Genomic DNA, 17,632 nt, shown 5'->3' with positions numbered 1-17,632 from the left:
GGACCAGGGCTCGAACCCGTGTCCCCTGCATTGGCAGGTGGATTCTTAACTACTGCACCACCGGGAAAGCCCTAGCCGGCTTTCTTTAACGCCACTCTGGCCAAGTGGAATTTGAAATCCACATTCCCCACTCTGAAGTTGATACCTGGGAGGTGGGGCCTGTTAGTTATTTATCACTGGGAGGTGGTGAAAGTCCTGACTCCCACCAGTCTTCCTCAACATCAGCCCAGGAAGGAGGGGCTGCCTGCTGTGATGAGGCTGCAAGTCTAGCCTCCCCGTATCTCAAATGACATTGCAGGGGTGGGGAGGTGGCCTCCTTACCTGCTGACAAAGATGAAAGTCTGGGCTCTCTACCTGGCCTTCTATCATGCCACCCAGTTGTGGGTTTTGGAGTACCTTATTATAGCCTGGGGAGAGTGGGAGTCTGGGCTACTCACTCAGCCTTTCATGAGGAAAAAAATCAGAGTAGATCATGTGTTTTATGAAAACTTGGTTCAGTTCATACATATAGATAGAGACGTACTTGGGCACTGGTTCATAATATGAAATCTGTTTCTTATAGTATCATGGATACAAATGTTTTAGTCACCATTGTAGACCACCTATTTCTTTATCAGTCTGATACCTGAATCCTCTAAAGCTTCATAGAACTTCTGAGTATATCTACCTTTGTATTCTCTTCACGAAAGAGAAGAGTTAATGTCTGTGTGCCTTAGAGGTTGTCCAGAGCCTTCCCCTACTCTACTGCTGGTGAAGTGTGTAAGGTAAGCATTATCTAAACATCTTCTGTGTTTAGATTGTCTAGTCCAGGTATCATGGGTAGGAAGGGTGAATATCTGCTGTGGTTGTTACCCTTAAGTAGTCTCTGGGAATACTTGAAGGTTCCCTTAAAGTATTTTACGAAGAGGACATCATCTCTGTAGACACATGAGCTGGAGTGAGTGTGCTTCAGGTGGCTCGGAGCAGGCAGTGTCCCGACACAGCCACGCATGGTCTGAACACCTGGCTGAGATGGAGTCATCCAGGCCCAGCTCTGGCGACCACACGGTAGCTGTCAAGGCTGCCGTCGGGCCGAATCTTGAGGATAGTAGAGTGTGTGTTGGGGGTCCAACTGTTCACGTTCTGTATTTTTTCCCTCCCTCTCTCAGCAGAGTGTCTTCCTCCTCTTGTTACAATAAGGGATGCGTCTATTACTGGTCCCTTCCAGACTGGCTGGGAATGGGCATGTCCTCTTTTAATGCCTCCGCGTTGCCCGTTTGGAAGTTTGTGTTTTACCATGTTCTTTTTTTTTTTAATAAGTAAATAAATAAATTTGTTTAAAAAAAGATGGCATTGGCATAAATAATAGCTGTCTTTTTTCTTTTTTGGTCTGCTGTATGCCAAGTACTTTTTTTAAAATTTATTTTGTTTATTTTTTTATACAGGTTCTTATTAGTTATCCATTTTATACATATTAGTGTATATATGTCAGTCCCAATCTCCCAGTTCATCCCACCACCACCACACCCACTACCATGTTCTTTTTGATGGTGACAAAAAGACGTCAACCTGTATTTACAAATGTTAAGCTTCCACATATATTTGCAGAACCACATTTAGCTGACAAAGGAGAGGTTTGGAGGTCATATTCTGTCTCCTCATAGCCTGACCCAAATGATAAAATCAAACATAATTTAGCTTATTTAAATTGCCTGGGAGTGGGGGAGTGCAGGATAAGTCAGAGGCAAGTTCCTCAAAGATCCATGAGTTCTTCTTTGATGATAAAGTGAAGGGGGCTGAGGTTCTTGGACCGTAGGGTCCTCCAGAACATGGTTCCACTCTACCCTAGGACAGGGCTCACTCAGCAGACTTATTTCTGTAAAGGGTCAGCTAGCAAATATTTTAGTCTCTGCAGACCACGTGGTCTCTGTCACCACTACTCACCTCCACCATTGTAGCAAAAGAGTGGTCATAGACAATATATAAATAACATGGCTGTGTTCCAATAAAACTTTATTTATGGACACTGACATTTGAATTTCATATATTTTTAGGTCACAAAATATTCCTTTAGGTTTTTTCCCAACCATTTAAAAATGTAAAAATTATTCTTGGCTCACAAGGCATATGTAAACAGGTGGTAGGCTGGATTTGGCCCATGGGCTGCCATAGAAGATGTCCACTGGACAGGTTCCTTTACCCAAGTAGACATTGGGCTTCCTGTCCACTAGCTTAATCCAAGCTTATGTTCCTGAGACATTTCTGGTACATTGCTTTATTTTCATGTTAAAACATTAGTGACCTGACACTCATGAACACGTCCTTATTCGTTCGCGCAGAAGTTTTTGTGAGTATTCTGGGCACCAAAGGCCCCCAGATGAATTCAGACTTTTGCCCTCAGGTCTTCACAGTGGAAGACCTGGATGGAGTCTACCTCTGATGATAATTTTCGTGATAACAACATGTATTCTTAATGTACATCTTCCTTGCTAAGGTATTATTATACTTAGGTAAGCTTTCTAAGTCATAATGGGAGTTACGAAACCCAGACTGTAATATTTTGCTAGGATTTCAGTTTTCTTATTTTTCTCCATGAGGAAGAGCTAAGCAATCATATGTAACTGGTTAAAATGGAATCATATGTTAGTTTGGAACGGTTCATCTGAATGGTAGAGAACACCTGATTCAAAGTGGCTTAACAACTAGGATTATTTCTCTCCCAGAGCCCCAAGTCCAGAGGGAGGCAATTACAAACATAGAGTAGCCCAATGATGGCAGAGCCAGTGTGGCTGTTAGCCTCTTGGCTTTCACTCATGTTTGGAGCCCTGTTGTCACAGAAGGTCTATAGCAGCTCTAGATAACACATCAGCATTCAAGGCAGAGAGAGGGAAGGAAGGGCAGTATCAACATCTGTTCTCTTTTGTCAGTTCCAGGACTGTCTTTTTATCCATCTGTCTTTTTATCCATCTGTTTGCAGCCACTTGTAGCTGCAAGGGAGGCTGGAGAATTGAGTTTTGACTTTGTAGACCTGCTGTGGAAGGTGGCAAGGAGGAGAGATTGGGAATGTTTAGCCACCAGAAGTGTCTCCTGCAAAGGGCGGGAGGCCTTTTTTGATGCCCGGATTACTTCTAGAGAGTAGAGTTCTGCCAGATTTGAATGCAGAATATTAACGAATAAGGCACTTCCCTTACTTAAACAGATATTTGGAGAGTGTCTGCTATGTGAATATTATATATGAGAGATGTACAAAACAAGGGCCATGTCCTCCAGGAACTTTTTCTCTAGCTAGAAGCAAGAAATATACATGAAATGATAAACAATCTATCTCAATTCTAATAGCTAATGATGGGGATTGGAGTATATTTGTGTCTTAAGATCATGTATTCATTTAGCAACATGTATGAGGTGCCAAATACGTGCAACTTAGCGTTTGCAGGTACACAGATGAATAACACTGTGTCTGTTCTGCAGAAGGCAGTCAAGTGAAACAGCAGTTCCGGGACAGCTCTGTGGTTCCATGATTTACCATATCTTTGAATTATCCAATTAGGTTGGAAGCAACTCTTATTTGCTCTTTTGAAAAATAAAGATCTAAGCTACTCATGAGAAGGGAATGGCAGTCAGTAGGACTGAATCAGTATCTTTCCATGATACCTCTGCTCATTCTGTGAGCAATGATTCAGCGTAACTGTACGTTAGTCATTTGGCTAGGCGCTGGGCTTGTAAAGCTTAATAAGAAGTCACTTATTTCATGGGGCTCCTAGTTATGGGGTAGGCAGTCGTGTTAATAAATACTTGCAACTCATGGTGTATACACACACACACCAGATTTAATAAGAAAAAGAGACGTGGTCAACATTGCTTAGGAGGCTATAATGCATACAGAATCAGTTAAAGCTTCACAGGGGAAAGAAGAAAGAGCATTTCTTATCTCCTGAAGGGTTATCCATGCAAATAAGGGAAGGGAAGAGTATATTATGGAAAAAGATCAATTCTGGCAAAGCAGAGAAGCACAAGACATCTCAGCAGCTGCATGCAGCGTCTGTGTGTTGGTAGAAACATAGGGGCAGGAGCCAGAGCGGCACCACTGGGGGTGTTAGCACAGCATCTCTGTTCACAGTGAGGCGGGGAATAAAGGGCCATTCAACTTGAATGAGGCTCTGTCCCTTGTCTCACTACAGGGAGAGTGTGGCGTGGGTGGGGACTGAAAGGACTGGCAAGCTGCATGACTTCTTGGCAAGTACGATCCACTTGTTCTTACAAATGAATGTTGTGATGCCAGCACATCCCTCAGCTCTTCTTGAATCATCTGGAGATGAAATGAAGCCTGGCACTTAGGCACAGTCTGTTACTGTGACCTAAGTCCCATCGGAATGGGACCCCTCAGAGGTCAGGGCCAGGAAGGCCCAGGCTCGCTTCCAGCAAGTGAAGCATGTCTTCTGCCAGTCAGGCTGGGGCCCATTTTGGAGAACATGCCCTTTCCAAGAACATTTTAATGTAATCTGATACCATGGAGCTATTATTATCTATTATACTTTTTTAAAAAGAAAGCAAAAAACGTGTTATACCTGAAAATCACAATAAGATGATGGAAAGAAGAATAAAAATACTTTTGGAACTTTCCACTTAACAGGCAATAGAGAGGTGAAATGAGAGGGAGTCCAATTTTGGTTTTTTGTTTTAAAATTTTATTGTAGAATATAACAAAATTGATCACTGTAACCATTCTTTTTTTTTTTTTTTTTGCGGTACGCGGGCCTCTCACCATTGTGGCCTCTCCCGTTGCGGAGCACAGGCTCCGGACGCGCAGGCTCAGCGGCCATGGCTCACGGGCCCAGCCACTCCGCGGCATGTGGGATCTTCCCGGACCGGGGCACGAACCCGTGTCCCCTGCATCGGCAAGCGGACTCTCAACCACTGCGCCACCAGGGAAGCCCCACTGTAACCATTCTTGAGTGTGTGATTCAGTGGCATTAAATATATTTATATTGTTGTGCAACCATCACCACTATCCATCTCCAGAACTTCTTCATCAACCCAAACTGAAACCCCATACTAAGCAATAGGTCCCCAATCTCCTCTCCTCCAGCCCCTGGTAACCACTGTTCCACTTTGTCTCTATGAATTTGACTGTTCTAAGTACCTCTCATAAGTAGAATCATACAATACTTGTCCTTTTGTAACTGGCTTATTTCACTCCGCATAATGTCTTCAAGGTTCATCCCTAGTGTAGCGTGTATCAGAATTTCATTCCTTTTTAATACTGAATAATATTCCGTAGTACATACATACAGCATTTTGTTTATCCATTTATCCATCGATGGGCGTCTGGGTTCTTTCCACCTTTTGGCTGTTGTGAATAATGCTGCTATAAACATGGATATACAAATATCTGTTTGAGTCCCTACTTCAATTCTTTGGTTGAATTGCTGTATCAAATGGTAATTCTATTTTAATTCTTCTTTTTGAGGAATTCGCCATGCAGTTTTCCACAGAAGCTGTCCCATTTTACATTCCCACCAGCAATGTGCAAGGGTTTTCAATTTCTGAGGGAGTGGGTTTTCGCACATGAAAAAAAGATGCTGCCTTCGAATTGGCATCTCAAAACAATGCTAAAACATGTGTATTTGCATGAGGAATTTTCTCTAGGTTTTTAAAAGAGCAACATTTGTAAAACCTGGTCTTTAACTCCTCATTTTAAGAGCTCACCATTAGCAACTTTAACATTAAAGCGACAGTGGCAGCCCTTCAGGTAAAGACCACAAGCAGCTTGCAGTGTCAGTTCAATAACTAGAAATCCATAGGGCACAAGACTGGTTGGGAAGGTCAGGGAAACAAGAAGATCTCAAAGCTGACGTGTGAGCTGCTGAGCCCATTAAATTGAACAGATAACTTCAGTGAAAGCAAGAAAGGGTAGTGATGAGGATAGAAAAGAGAAAGCAAATGGGGGCGCCTTTTACATGATGAACAGAGAGATGGAGGTCACAGCGTGTAAGAGGCCATCTAAAAGTCACTTGATTTGTAAACATCAGGGACAGAAATTTCAGGGAAAACAAAACAAAGCCTGTCAGAAATGGTTTTAAACAAATAAACCCAAACACAAAAACCTACATCAACTGCAGGATTTGCAGGCGAGGAGGAAACAGCTGTGGAGGATTAAAATATATGTGTGAAGAACGCGACATGCATAGAAAGTCAAAATGCCATAACCCATCTCATGTCTATAGAGATCTTACATTTTGTACACTTAGTATTTACTAGCAGAGAAAAGATACCTTTTGATATAAGGCATAGTTGTGTAAAGACAGAAGATTGGTGGTTCGTTCAGCAGCTGAACAGATGTTTCTCCGGTGCCTATTATGTGACCGTTTCTGGACTGGGCAGTGGAGGTGGAGCTGGCAGCTGTGGTCGGTGAAGCAGACAGGTCAATTAGACAGACATCCTCAGAGAGTGAGGGGATGAAGCACCAGGATGCCAGAAGCTCCTAGAAGGCTTGCTGAAGAAGTCTGAAAAGACACGTGGGCTGAGTGGGAGTTCACTTCCCAAAGAAGGAAGTAAGGTTGAGGTGGAGTAGAACTTTCTAGGAGGAGGGACCAACGTGAGCAAAAGCGAGGGAAGTACGAGAGTCTGATGGGTGGGCAGGTGATGGCAGAGGAGAACAGGAGATGCTGGAAGCTATCAGCAGCTCAGTGATATTCCTAGGCCATGAATTTCAAGGCAGGAAGCAGCTGGGAATCATGCTGGAGTAAGATCAAAGATGCACACTTTTTTCTTTTCCTCACTAATCTCTAAATCTGTCCCATGCCCATCCGCCACCTCCCGACACAGGCTCACCTCTTTTTAATAATCACAATTTTAATATGTTTAATTGAAGATTCATTGTAAGTAGGCTGATCTTTGGAGATGGGGAAGCTGATTGATATTAACAGTAGTTAGCCTCATGCTCTCATAGGTTTTGTTCTTTTTCTACCACTGCCTGAATTGGGCATTGCGGTTGGTTCTCCAGCATCTATTCCACCCCTGCCTTGTTGAGTAACAGCGATGTGGTTTGGGGACTTGACCTTAGGTGAAGGTCAGCTGGTTTAAGGGTAATCCTATCTCTACTGCCAGGGTTTTAGTTCACTAACGGATGTGTGTGATTCACCTTGGGCCGCTGAGAAAAGATCCAAGTTTGGAGGAGGATGTGGGGAAGAAAACGATGGTCAATCAAGCTGTCTCTATTGCTAGCTGAGAACCAGAAGCCTGTAGCTCTAGTGCCACGTGGGGACCCAGGCTTAGAATAAAGGTGATGTTATGGACAGCAAACTAGGAAGAGGAAAAAGAGTCCTTGATAGCACCGCTGAACTTGGAAATCAGCTAACTCCGAACTTTTCCCATTACTGGGCTTCCTCTCCTGAAAGATAATGATTTTCCTTACTGCTTAATCTATTTTGGGTTTGTTCACCTGAAACTTGAAATCCTCTGTGACCTAAATGATACATGATCTTTGTGACCTTCAGTAGACACCTGTATGACTTTTTATGACTGTAACCCTTTGAGCCTCATTTCCCTTGTCTGTGAAATGAATATAATTATGTCTCAGAGTTCTTCATGGAGATTATTTGAGACGCACCACAAATCTGAGGGAAGAGGCATGAACTAATACATGCTGAGTGCCTACGAGGCCCCATGAAATAGACTGGCCCTTGTTTTAGGAAGCTTAAAGGCTAGAAGAGAAATTCAGATAATTTTGATATAAAATAGTTGAAATAGGGTCACATGCGTATGGATCTTTGTACAATAAGTTTTTTAAGATCGTTCATACAATGTTGAATACTTGCCATTCCAGGCACATGATCAAATCTGAAGAGTTGGTATTTAAACCAAAACCTGAAGGATAAGTAGGGGTTAGGTGAAGAATGGGGAAGAGCAGTTCAGGCAAAGAAACATTATATACAAAGTCCAGAGGGGACAGATTATGAATGGCCTTGTTGGCCACGTTAAAGATTTTTGAATGATCTGGGTGTAAAATGAAGCCATTAGAAAGTTTTTTTTTTTTTTTACTTTATTATTAAGGAAAATTTCAACATAGACAAAAGTGGAAAGAGTAGTATAATAAATCCCCATGAATCCACCAATTAGCTTCAAGAATTATCAACACGTGGCCAATCTCATCTATATCATTCTCTTGTCCCCCATCCATTTTTTTTTACAGTAGGTCCTTGTTGGCTCTTTATTTTAAATAAAGCAGTGTATATATTTCAATCCCAAACTCCCTAACTATGCCTCCCCTCCAGGTAACCATAAGTTCGTTCTCTAAGTCTGTGAGTCTGTTTCTGTTTTGTAGCAGAAGTCTCTTGAACCAACCTATACATTTTTAAATGGGATTGCGGGGGTCCAGCGAGGAAGAGCAGTTGGGCTGGTCACATTCTGGGGGACAGAGATGAGTAGCTTGGACCAGGGTGATGGCAGTGGAGGTGTGAAGTAGGTGGATGGGAGAAGCATTTTGAATGCAGTGCTTGCTGGCTCTGGTGATAGATACGAGGGATGTGGTGACTTATGGAGAGAGTGTGTCAAGGAGGACTCTTCAGTTTCTGTGTGAGTAGCTGAAGACAGGAGAAAGTGAATATTTTTTGGTAGAAAAACCAAGGTTCAGTATGAACATGTTAAGTGTGAGGTCTGTGATACAGTGACATTGGGATGTTGAGTCACAGTCCTACATCTGAAGCATCATGAGAGAGGTCTCTCTGGGCTGGGTTTAAAATTTGAGAGTCATGGTCAGGTTAATTGCATCAGAAGTGCTGGGAATGGATGGGACCTGTTAAGGGAGAAGTGGAGAGTGGGGAAAAGAACACCTGACTGACTACTTCTGGGAAGGCTTCCCTCATCTCTCAGGTGTAAAATATTCTTTCACAAGCCTGATCAAGAGAAAAGGAAACCCTGGGGTGCTAAGTAAAGGGAAGAATTTTAGAATCGCAGATGTCCTCTAAAGGGGAAGAATGCTGAGAAAGGGGGAGACTGAAGATCCTGGGTAAAAGGAGATTATTGATGAAGTGGAGTCTCAAGGGAGATGGGAGGGGATTGGAGGTTCTGGCCTTAAATCCTCTGAGACCAAGGGGAAGGGGATAAGGATGGAAGTTTAGCTACATTTGAAGGCTTGAGGGTCACAGGGAGATGAGAGAATTCTCCACCAGAGACCTCAAAACACACGTACCAGCTATATGTACATAAGTGTGTGCACATTCACTCACACACACCCGTTGGTTCATGGATGTCATCCAGGGGGAATGTATGTTTCCTATAACATTTCCTATAACCGCTATTTCTCTGATAGTCATGGGTACACAGGAGGAACTCCTATGTGGAATGAATAAATATACTCAGTATGAGCTTTAGATTTTATTTGTGAGGGTATCTGCGTTAAAGGATGTGGAGAGAGAAAGTGAAAATAGGAAGCTACTAGGCTGAGCTCCCTTAAACCCTCCACTCTGACCTTTCCTTCTTTCATGGAGGAGTAGTAACTGTTTTAAAACCACTAGTTCTTTGTTTTTTGTCTGCCTCTTCTATTGGATTGTGAGTTCTTTGAAGCTAACATCTGTCGTATGTAAATCCGTGCTTGCAGGACCTGGTCCAGGAACAGCACACAGTAAGTGCTCAGTAAATATTTGCTGAATGACTGCAAGAGGGTGGACTTGAGTGGATGCTTGAAGAATAGGGAAAATTCAGAAATGGGAGGGAATGAGCAGTTTTCCAGATGGAAGCAGAGATACACACTGAACTGCAGGGGTTGAAATGATTGCATGTGTGGAAGGCAGTACCCAAGTTGCCTGATTTGGTGTTGTCGTCTGTAATGTGGGGGTTAGTTGCTTGCTCAAGGTCAAACAACTTGGAACTGATGGTTCCTGGATTTGTACTCTAGTCTTCCTGACTTCAAAGCTCAGAATTTCCCACCATACCGTGCTCCCTCTTCACCAAATCATTTCCCATAATTATGACCCCCACCTCTCAACTTGGAGATTCCTTGTATCTTCCCACATAGGCCAGATGAAATATTGTCTTTCATGGACACCTCCTTTATTTATAGGATCTGTTTTCTGAGTTTAGATTTTTTCCTCTTTCCTAGCTCTCCACTGCGGTTTGAATCCACGGGGTATTGATCACCCTGCCCGTGCTGAAGGTATTAAACTGCAAATTGAAGGTGAAGGTGTTGATTCTCACTCTATTAAAAACAAAAATTACCAGAAGGTGCTTGACCAAAAAGGAACCCCCAAGCGACTGCAGGCAGAAGCCGAGACGGCTAAGGTAGGTAATAATCCAGTAAGTTAAGGAGATTCTGAAGCTGCAGCTTTGCTATTTCGTGGTCCAGCCCCAGATAAGAACTGATGGTGCTTTCGTTAATTAGCGTTGTATCTTCAGTTAAAGAAACACTGCTCCTTGATTGCAGGTAATGAGAAATGAAAATATTGACCGCATACCCTTTAGAGTGAAATTGAAACACGTTTGTGGTCAGTTTTATCGCATGAGGCTCTGAGGATGGTATAGAATGAGCTACAGGGAAGAGTGCCTTGGAATTAAAGCTGAAAGATTTGTTTGCCAGGCTCAGATTTATCATTTTATGATATTGGACAAGTCCTGTGACTTTTCAAGCCTCAGATTTTTCACCTGTAGAATGGGTTATCAGAAAAACTCCATCCTCCATTAGGTTGAACAGATGAAATAATATTATGTATGTGCAAGTGTTTTGTAAAAGCCCCAGTTGGCTGCATGAGTATGAGGGGGCTTTTTGCTGACAACCACAGTAACAAGTAATATTTTATTAAATATATACATACATGCCAGGTGCTGTTTGAAGGACTCTTGATATACTGGCTTATCGTCTCCCTGAAACAATTCTATGAGGTAGACAATAGTAAACAAGACCCTAATTAATGAAAGGTGTAATTGTTTTATTTTGTTGCAGGATACTTTGTTCTTTTAGTCTTTTAGCCTAGATGTTGGTATAAAACACACCTTGGTAAACTGGGAGGATGGATGATTCTTTAGTACGAGCAGCGTCTTTCAAAGGTTTTCTGCAATGGAACTGGCACTATATGGGTTTTTGTCTGCAGTCAGTGAAGATGCTCTTGTTGGCGGTGTATATTAGTTTGCCCCTTGGAAATTGAGAGGACTAATCTTCGTGTGGTTATTTGATTTCTCCCTCGTGCATTTCCTTCAAAGGAATTTCCTTTCAAATGTTCGTTGAGTGGATGAATATGTGCACGCCTTGGAAAGCAAACGTTGCAATCATCCAAGAAAAACCTTAAGTAGAAAGGTCACTTGGCTGTCCTACAATAACCACCACTCCCCCCAAAAAATGCCTTCCGAAATCAGATGTGAATTTTTCTTCTTTATCTATAGTTTTGAATAATTACCATGGCTCCTTCCCTTCTTTAGTGTGGATAATTAAAAACTGATGACATAATGAGTGTCTGTGTGTCTGTGTTGTAGGGAGTGGAGAATGATTAGCAAGGGAGGTATTACAGATATTTTGCACTAGATATTGTAGCTGAGAGAAATTGCACCTTATAGGAAACTGGTTGATAATTGAGGTTTGGTCTGTAAGAGGAGCTGGGAATAAGTGAGCCCTCTTATGACATCTAAATCCGATCAGCCAGTGGTGCCATCTTGAAAGAGTGAGAAAAAAATGCCTTAAGGGTCTTCTTTAACTAGGAAGATAATGGTCTGAGTGGGATCTTTTCAAAGAGATGCTTAAAATATTAAAAATGAGAGTGGAGAAAAAGAAAACAAGTTATTGACATTTGCCTGATTTAATTCACCTTTCAACATGTCCAGATTCTCTTTTATTTGCACAACAGATTGGTGATATAAGAAGTTTGATTCAAACCTGACAGGATTTGATAACTTCTGAATTATTTGGAACGTGTGCAATTGTAGTAAACCCTGAATTTTCATGTCAGTAGCACCTGCCTTTGCCTCTAGATCATTTTACGTTTGCTTTGCTAAAAACCTACTTCACTTGAGAACGTAGTTGTCCATAATGAACCTTTCCTCAGGAATAGCCTACAGCTGGAAACCACGCTCATCTGAGTTTGTCCAGATCACCTACAATGAAACCCCCAAACAGGGTTGAGAGGGGATTCTGAATGTCTTCACATTGACATGTTTAGGAGGGAACAGACGAGGAGCTCTTGTTACAAAGTATTTATTTTTTCATGCAGGACTTGATGACAATGGTGGTTGCTGGGGGGGACGAAATAAAAAGAGCTTGATTACTGCAGACCTGCAGTGTCACATACCCTGGAGATTCTGAGCCACAGACAATGTGAACATGTTCTGTGCATGTACAGACACATTGAAATGTGCCCTCCTGGTGCACTTAGAGGGTTTTTGGAGTTGTGAGTCATCCTTTTTCCTTGGGTAAATAATTGAATCTCTGGTAACTTGACCTACTCTAAACTTACCCTAAAAAACCTCTGGCTAGAAATGCACGCACTTAAAGCCACTCAGTAGTGTAAGTTGGTACAGATTTTCTGGAGGACAGTCTGATAGAGTTATCAACATTTTAAATGTGTATAAGTTTTGAGCCAGTAATTCCCTCTCTAGGAACTTGTCCCAAGGAAATAATCATCCAGATGTGCAAAGATGGCTGCAGGAGAATGGTCACTCTAGCAATGTTTATAATATGAAAACAATGTCCTTTCATAGGACATTGGCTGAAGAAACTGTGTGTTCGTGGAATGGAATAGAGTTCTCCCTTTATAAGGGTGAGGGAGACCTATGTGTATTTATCTTAGTCTATTCAGGCTGCTACAAAAATACCTTAAACTAGGTGACTTATAAACAATAGAAATTTATTTCTCACAGTTATGAAGGCTGGGAAGCTCAGGATCAAGGTGCCACCAGACTGAGTGTCTGATGAGAGCCTGCTTCCTGATTTATAGACAGTCGTCATCACACTGTCCTCACATGGTGGAAAGGGACCAGGAATCTCTCTGGAGTCTCTTTTACAAGGGCACTAATCCCATTCATGAGGGCTCCACCCTCATCACCTAAGCACCTCCCAAAGGCCCCTCCTTCTAATACTATCACATTGGGGGTTAGGTTTCAGCATGTGAATTTTAGGGAGACACAGACATTCGTCTGTAGCAGTGTTTATTTGGGAAAATGAGTACGCTGCTATTTTAGAGTGGAGAGAGGAGGGAGAAGGGCAAGTTACTGCACACTGTAAAACGTTCCCGTTTTCGTAAAAATATCTTTTCTCTGTAAAAAGGCATCACCGAGTCTGAAAGAGTTCATTCCACAGTTTGAGCAGCAGTTTACATCTGGAGCTGAGATTATGGGGGAAACTTTCTTTTTCTGCACTTGAGTTTTTTTGTTTTTTTTTTTAAAGATATGTACCCTTTCAAGCATATTTATTTTCAAGCCCTTTTCAGGTTGCCCCATTAACTTAAGCAGCTCATCCATGACTTTTCCTGTTTGTTGAGTCTGTATTCTGCCTTTGAGGGTGCTGTCTTTCCTCCCGTGGCTCCTAATTCTTGCTGGTTATTTGCCAAGGGGGAGTTATCTCGGGGACTAAGCATGCCTTGGGCTGTGGAGGCCATTTGATGAGGTGCTTTTGTAGTCTTTGTGCTGCTGAAGCAAGCACTGATGAGGTGCTTTTGTGTTTGTCTCTTCCTGAACTTTTTGGGATGTAACAGCTTTGACCAGGTGTTTAATTATGTTTCAATTTGATGTTCTCTTTGCTGACTCACTACACGAATCAGGTCCCCCCAGATGTGCCATCTGCAGGCTTCACACAGGAACCTGGTTCTAGCGTGCTATCACGCCTGGAGGTTCTGCCACTTTTGGTCTGGCCAAGTTGGACTTTGAAACCAATCCCTGTTCCAGATCTCCAGCAGGCATACTGTGCTTCCGTCCTCCTCATTGCTGTGGGCTCCTAGCACCTAGAGATGTCTCTTTGGCCTTATATATAAATTTAAAAATATATTTTCTAGTATCTTTAAGTTTTTAGAGCCTGAGAGGGGATTGTATAGCACAAGTTTAATCTACCGTCTTGACCCTGAAATTTACATTGCTTTCATAATTAAAAAATACCTCTATCGCTACATATCTTTGGAACAATCATCCTTTTTGTTTCTTTGTCTTAAATGTGATTTGGCACCCTTGGCCCCAGTTACTCTAAAGACTAGGGCCCTGATTCCAGAAAGAGGTTATCGGTCCTATGAGTTGCCATCAGCTCTTATAGACAAAAGAGAAATCAATAGAGAACCAAGCTCACTTTGTTTTGTTTTTTTGTGGTTTTTTTTTTTTTTTTTGGCTGCACCGCATGGCACGAGGGATTTTAGTTCCCCAACCAGAGATCAAACCCGTGCCCCGCCCCTGCAGTGGAAGCACAGAGTCTTAACCGCTGGACCACCAGGGATCTGGACCCGCAAACTCACTTTTAATCCTTATTATTAGGTAGCATAGAGTCTAGTTGGAAAAAAAAAGAAAGAAACAGATTCCATTGAATTGTGGATTTGCAAAAGCTATTTACCATTGGGAGTGCTAAATGCCAGTGAGGACTTAGGAATTCAGAGAGTATGCATGCCATACCACAGCTGCAGTTATAAGTTCAAAATGCAAAAACTATGTTGACTTAGCTTTACAGGTGGATACCAGGCAAGAGATAGTATGTACAGCATTTCTTCTCATCGGGAGGGCTAGAAGGAATGAAGGACACAGCTGCTTCTGTTCCTTCACCCACGCAGGGGCACCTACCACTGCCACAGATGAGAGCCGAGGTGAGGATGAGATTCCTTGACTCACAGAAGGCACAGCCTCTTTTTCCCACCATTCATTTTACCATTCGAGTCATGTGGGCCCAAGGCCATCTCACAGGTCCTGTAGACCAGGTGTGGTCCACATAGCAGTTTTCAAGGAAGCAGCGCTGGGAGCCCCTGGGGTCCTTCCCAGACAAGCCTGAGGTTAATGAACCCTTCCTTCCAGAGCAGTAGGCATGGGGCTGCCAGAGGGTAGGTACTCCAGGAGAGGAAGAAATGCATCTATGCTGTGAAATATGGGTAACATTCAGATATGCAGTAGTAAGAATGGAAGACGTCCTTAGCAGTGGTGTGGCCACAGACATCCTCAGGTGCTCTCAGCAACAGTCTCCTTGGGTCCAGGTTTGTGTTGCGGAAGATGAGGTTGGAACAGTAGGTTGGGGCCCAGTCGTATGGGATTTGAATGTTAGGAGCGTAGATTTATTTTCTATCTGCACCATCCACTATGGTAGCCACTAGCCATGTGTGGCTATTAAATCCATTAAAAATGAATAAAATGGGGCTTCCCTGGTGGCGCAGTGGTTGAGAGTCCGCCTGCCAATGCAGGGGACGCGGGTTCGTGCCCCGGTCCGGGAAGATCCCACATGCCGCGGAGTGGCTGGGCCTATGAGCCATGGCCGCTGAGCTTGTGCGTCCAGAGCCTGTGCTCCACAACGGGAGAGGCCACAACAGTGAGAGGCCCATGTACAGCAAAAAAAAATGAATAAAATGAAAAATGGTTTCCTTGGTCACACCAGCAAAATTTCAAGTGTTCCCCATGTGTCTAGGGATTACTGCCTTGGATAGCACAGACATAGAACATCACAGAAAGTTCTGTTGGACAGGCTGCTCTGGTTTGTGGAAGCCATTGAAGTTTTCTGGGTATAGGAGTGAGTAAGATGAAAAGATGGAATTGTGTGATCTGACCCTTGTCCTTGGGCCTGGGGGGACATGTGCTTCAATCATGAGAAAAATGTGGAAAGGGGAGTCTGTTTTGAAAGTGATATCCCTAAATGCTCTGATGGTTGGAATTTGAGTTTCCATGGCAACTCGGGCTTTGGAATAAGATCAGCCCATCAGCAAACAGTATCCTGGCTGTTCACCTTGGAACTCTGGAATGTGTCCTCACAAGTGGCCTAAATACAGCATTGGGAAACTAGAAACTCTTCACTTCTAGACTTGCTTTTCTAGGTGCTTATGAGGAAACTTACCCTGTGTTTTCATGCCTATGAAAGAAGGCTTTCATAAGGTTAATCTTTATTTTTTCTTGACAGCAATGCTAATTCACCAGAGCCTGTAAAGTGGTGAATCAGAGTAATGATCAAGAGTCTTGGTGGCTTTTTGTGTGTCGCTCTTATATGTGTCACTGCCCCCTTTTTATTTATAAAATCTGTTTTGCAGCTGAGAAAACAAAGAATTTGAATGGCTTGCCAAAACTTCGTTTCTGGCTAAAAATTGAAGGAAGATAAAATTCACATCTAAGTATGATGACCCTGAAACCATGATTTTTTTTCACTCCTTTTAACATTAAATGTACAAATGATTTATTTATTTGAAAAGAAAATATAACCTGATATACTGAGAATCTGGCCAACTAGGCGAAAGAAGAGGTTAAAACGCTGCCTGTATTCTTCCTTTCTTGGATAGAAACACAGCAGATCTTTATTGCTGTATTACATAAGGGAGGTGCGGCGCCAGCACCCAAACCAGTGAATAATTGCGTGCATTTGGCTTTGGGACGCATTCTGCGAACCTCTGGCAGCAGATAGCCTTTTCTCATTAGGCTAATATTAGATTCAGTTTGTGTTTCTTTGGCACTGAGTTAAAGGAGCTGGCCTGGAATTTTGTGCTGGAGGCAGGAGGAGGAGAAAGCCTGGTGCTTTGGATAAGCCACAGGTGGATAAATGAGAGTTGACTGGAGAGCCGCTGGTGGACGTTTGTAAGAGTGGTCAGGAAGCAGTAATCTGGGATTGAAATGGAAAGTTCAAAGGATTTTGACTTGGGTTAAAGATGAAGGGTGGATTGTACTTAACCTTGATCAAATTACATGGCTCAGCTGCCTCTGAGAAGGTCTGTAGCAATTTGGGGATAGAATGATCTAATTCTTGGCTCTCTGTATTCCTTGGCTTGGGGATCAAGAGTGTCTCCAAAAGAAGCTGCCAACCCAATATAATGTCACCAATGATAGGAAAGGACATAACGCATGGGAAACATAATGAGCACATCCTTAGCTAAGAATTGTCGGGGGTCAGAATAAGAGAGACAAGCCAGAATGACTTCATGCTATGTGAATTCCAGCTCCCCCCAACCCACCCCATATATGCACTGGGCACTTGGAAAGAAAGAAACTACAGTTAACCCATATTTGAAAAGGTTAGCATTTATTACCAAAGTGTTGAGCTCTGAAAAGTGTAACAATAGAGCGTGTATTTGAGCCACCGTTTCATGGTACAATCAACCAAGAAGGAACCTTAGGGAACATCTGACTACCTGATTTATTTTATAAGTGAGGATGAGAATATATGGCTTCTCCAAAATCTTGAAGCTAGTAGTGGCATAGCCTAGCCTAAAACAGAGTAATTCTGACCCATGGCCACTGCTTTCCACTCTGTTGTGCTGACAAATCTATACAAAGCAACAAGAGCCTGCAGCCATTTGGTTAATCTTCCTTTTTTTTGTGTACCAAGACCGTAGTACATGCCGTTTGAGGATGCAAAATGGAAAGTTGCATCAGGGGAGGTGGACCCCTATCAGTGGGTGGATCAGAGCCCAGTTACAATTCCATCGACAGTTTTGACACAGCAAAGATAGGCTTCTGGAAGAAAGGGCATTTGAGTTCTAAGGGTGGCTCGTCTGGTAGCACTCTGCCCAAA

General features: G+C 42.8%; 1 protein-coding gene across 3 annotated transcripts in view; it reads left to right on the top strand.

Annotated features, from left to right (window-relative positions):
* The window catches only part of SAMD12 (sterile alpha motif domain containing 12), a 416,177-nt gene that overhangs the window by 27,781 nt on the left and 370,764 nt on the right, over positions 1 to 17,632 (top strand). For all 3 annotated transcript variants that reach the window (XM_019932092.3, XM_073794679.1, XM_073794680.1), the window contains exon 2: positions 10,082 to 10,260. In XM_019932092.3, coding sequence (XP_019787651.1) covers positions 10,082 to 10,260 — 179 coding nt within the window. The remainder of the gene's footprint in view (positions 1 to 10,081; positions 10,261 to 17,632) is intronic.

Source organism: Tursiops truncatus, chromosome 17, assembly GCF_011762595.2.
Source record: "Tursiops truncatus isolate mTurTru1 chromosome 17, mTurTru1.mat.Y, whole genome shotgun sequence".
Taxonomy (NCBI): domain Eukaryota; kingdom Metazoa; phylum Chordata; class Mammalia; order Artiodactyla; family Delphinidae; genus Tursiops; species Tursiops truncatus.
The sequence above is the reverse complement of the archived record's forward strand: the minus strand, read 5'-3'. Positions and strand labels throughout refer to the sequence as shown.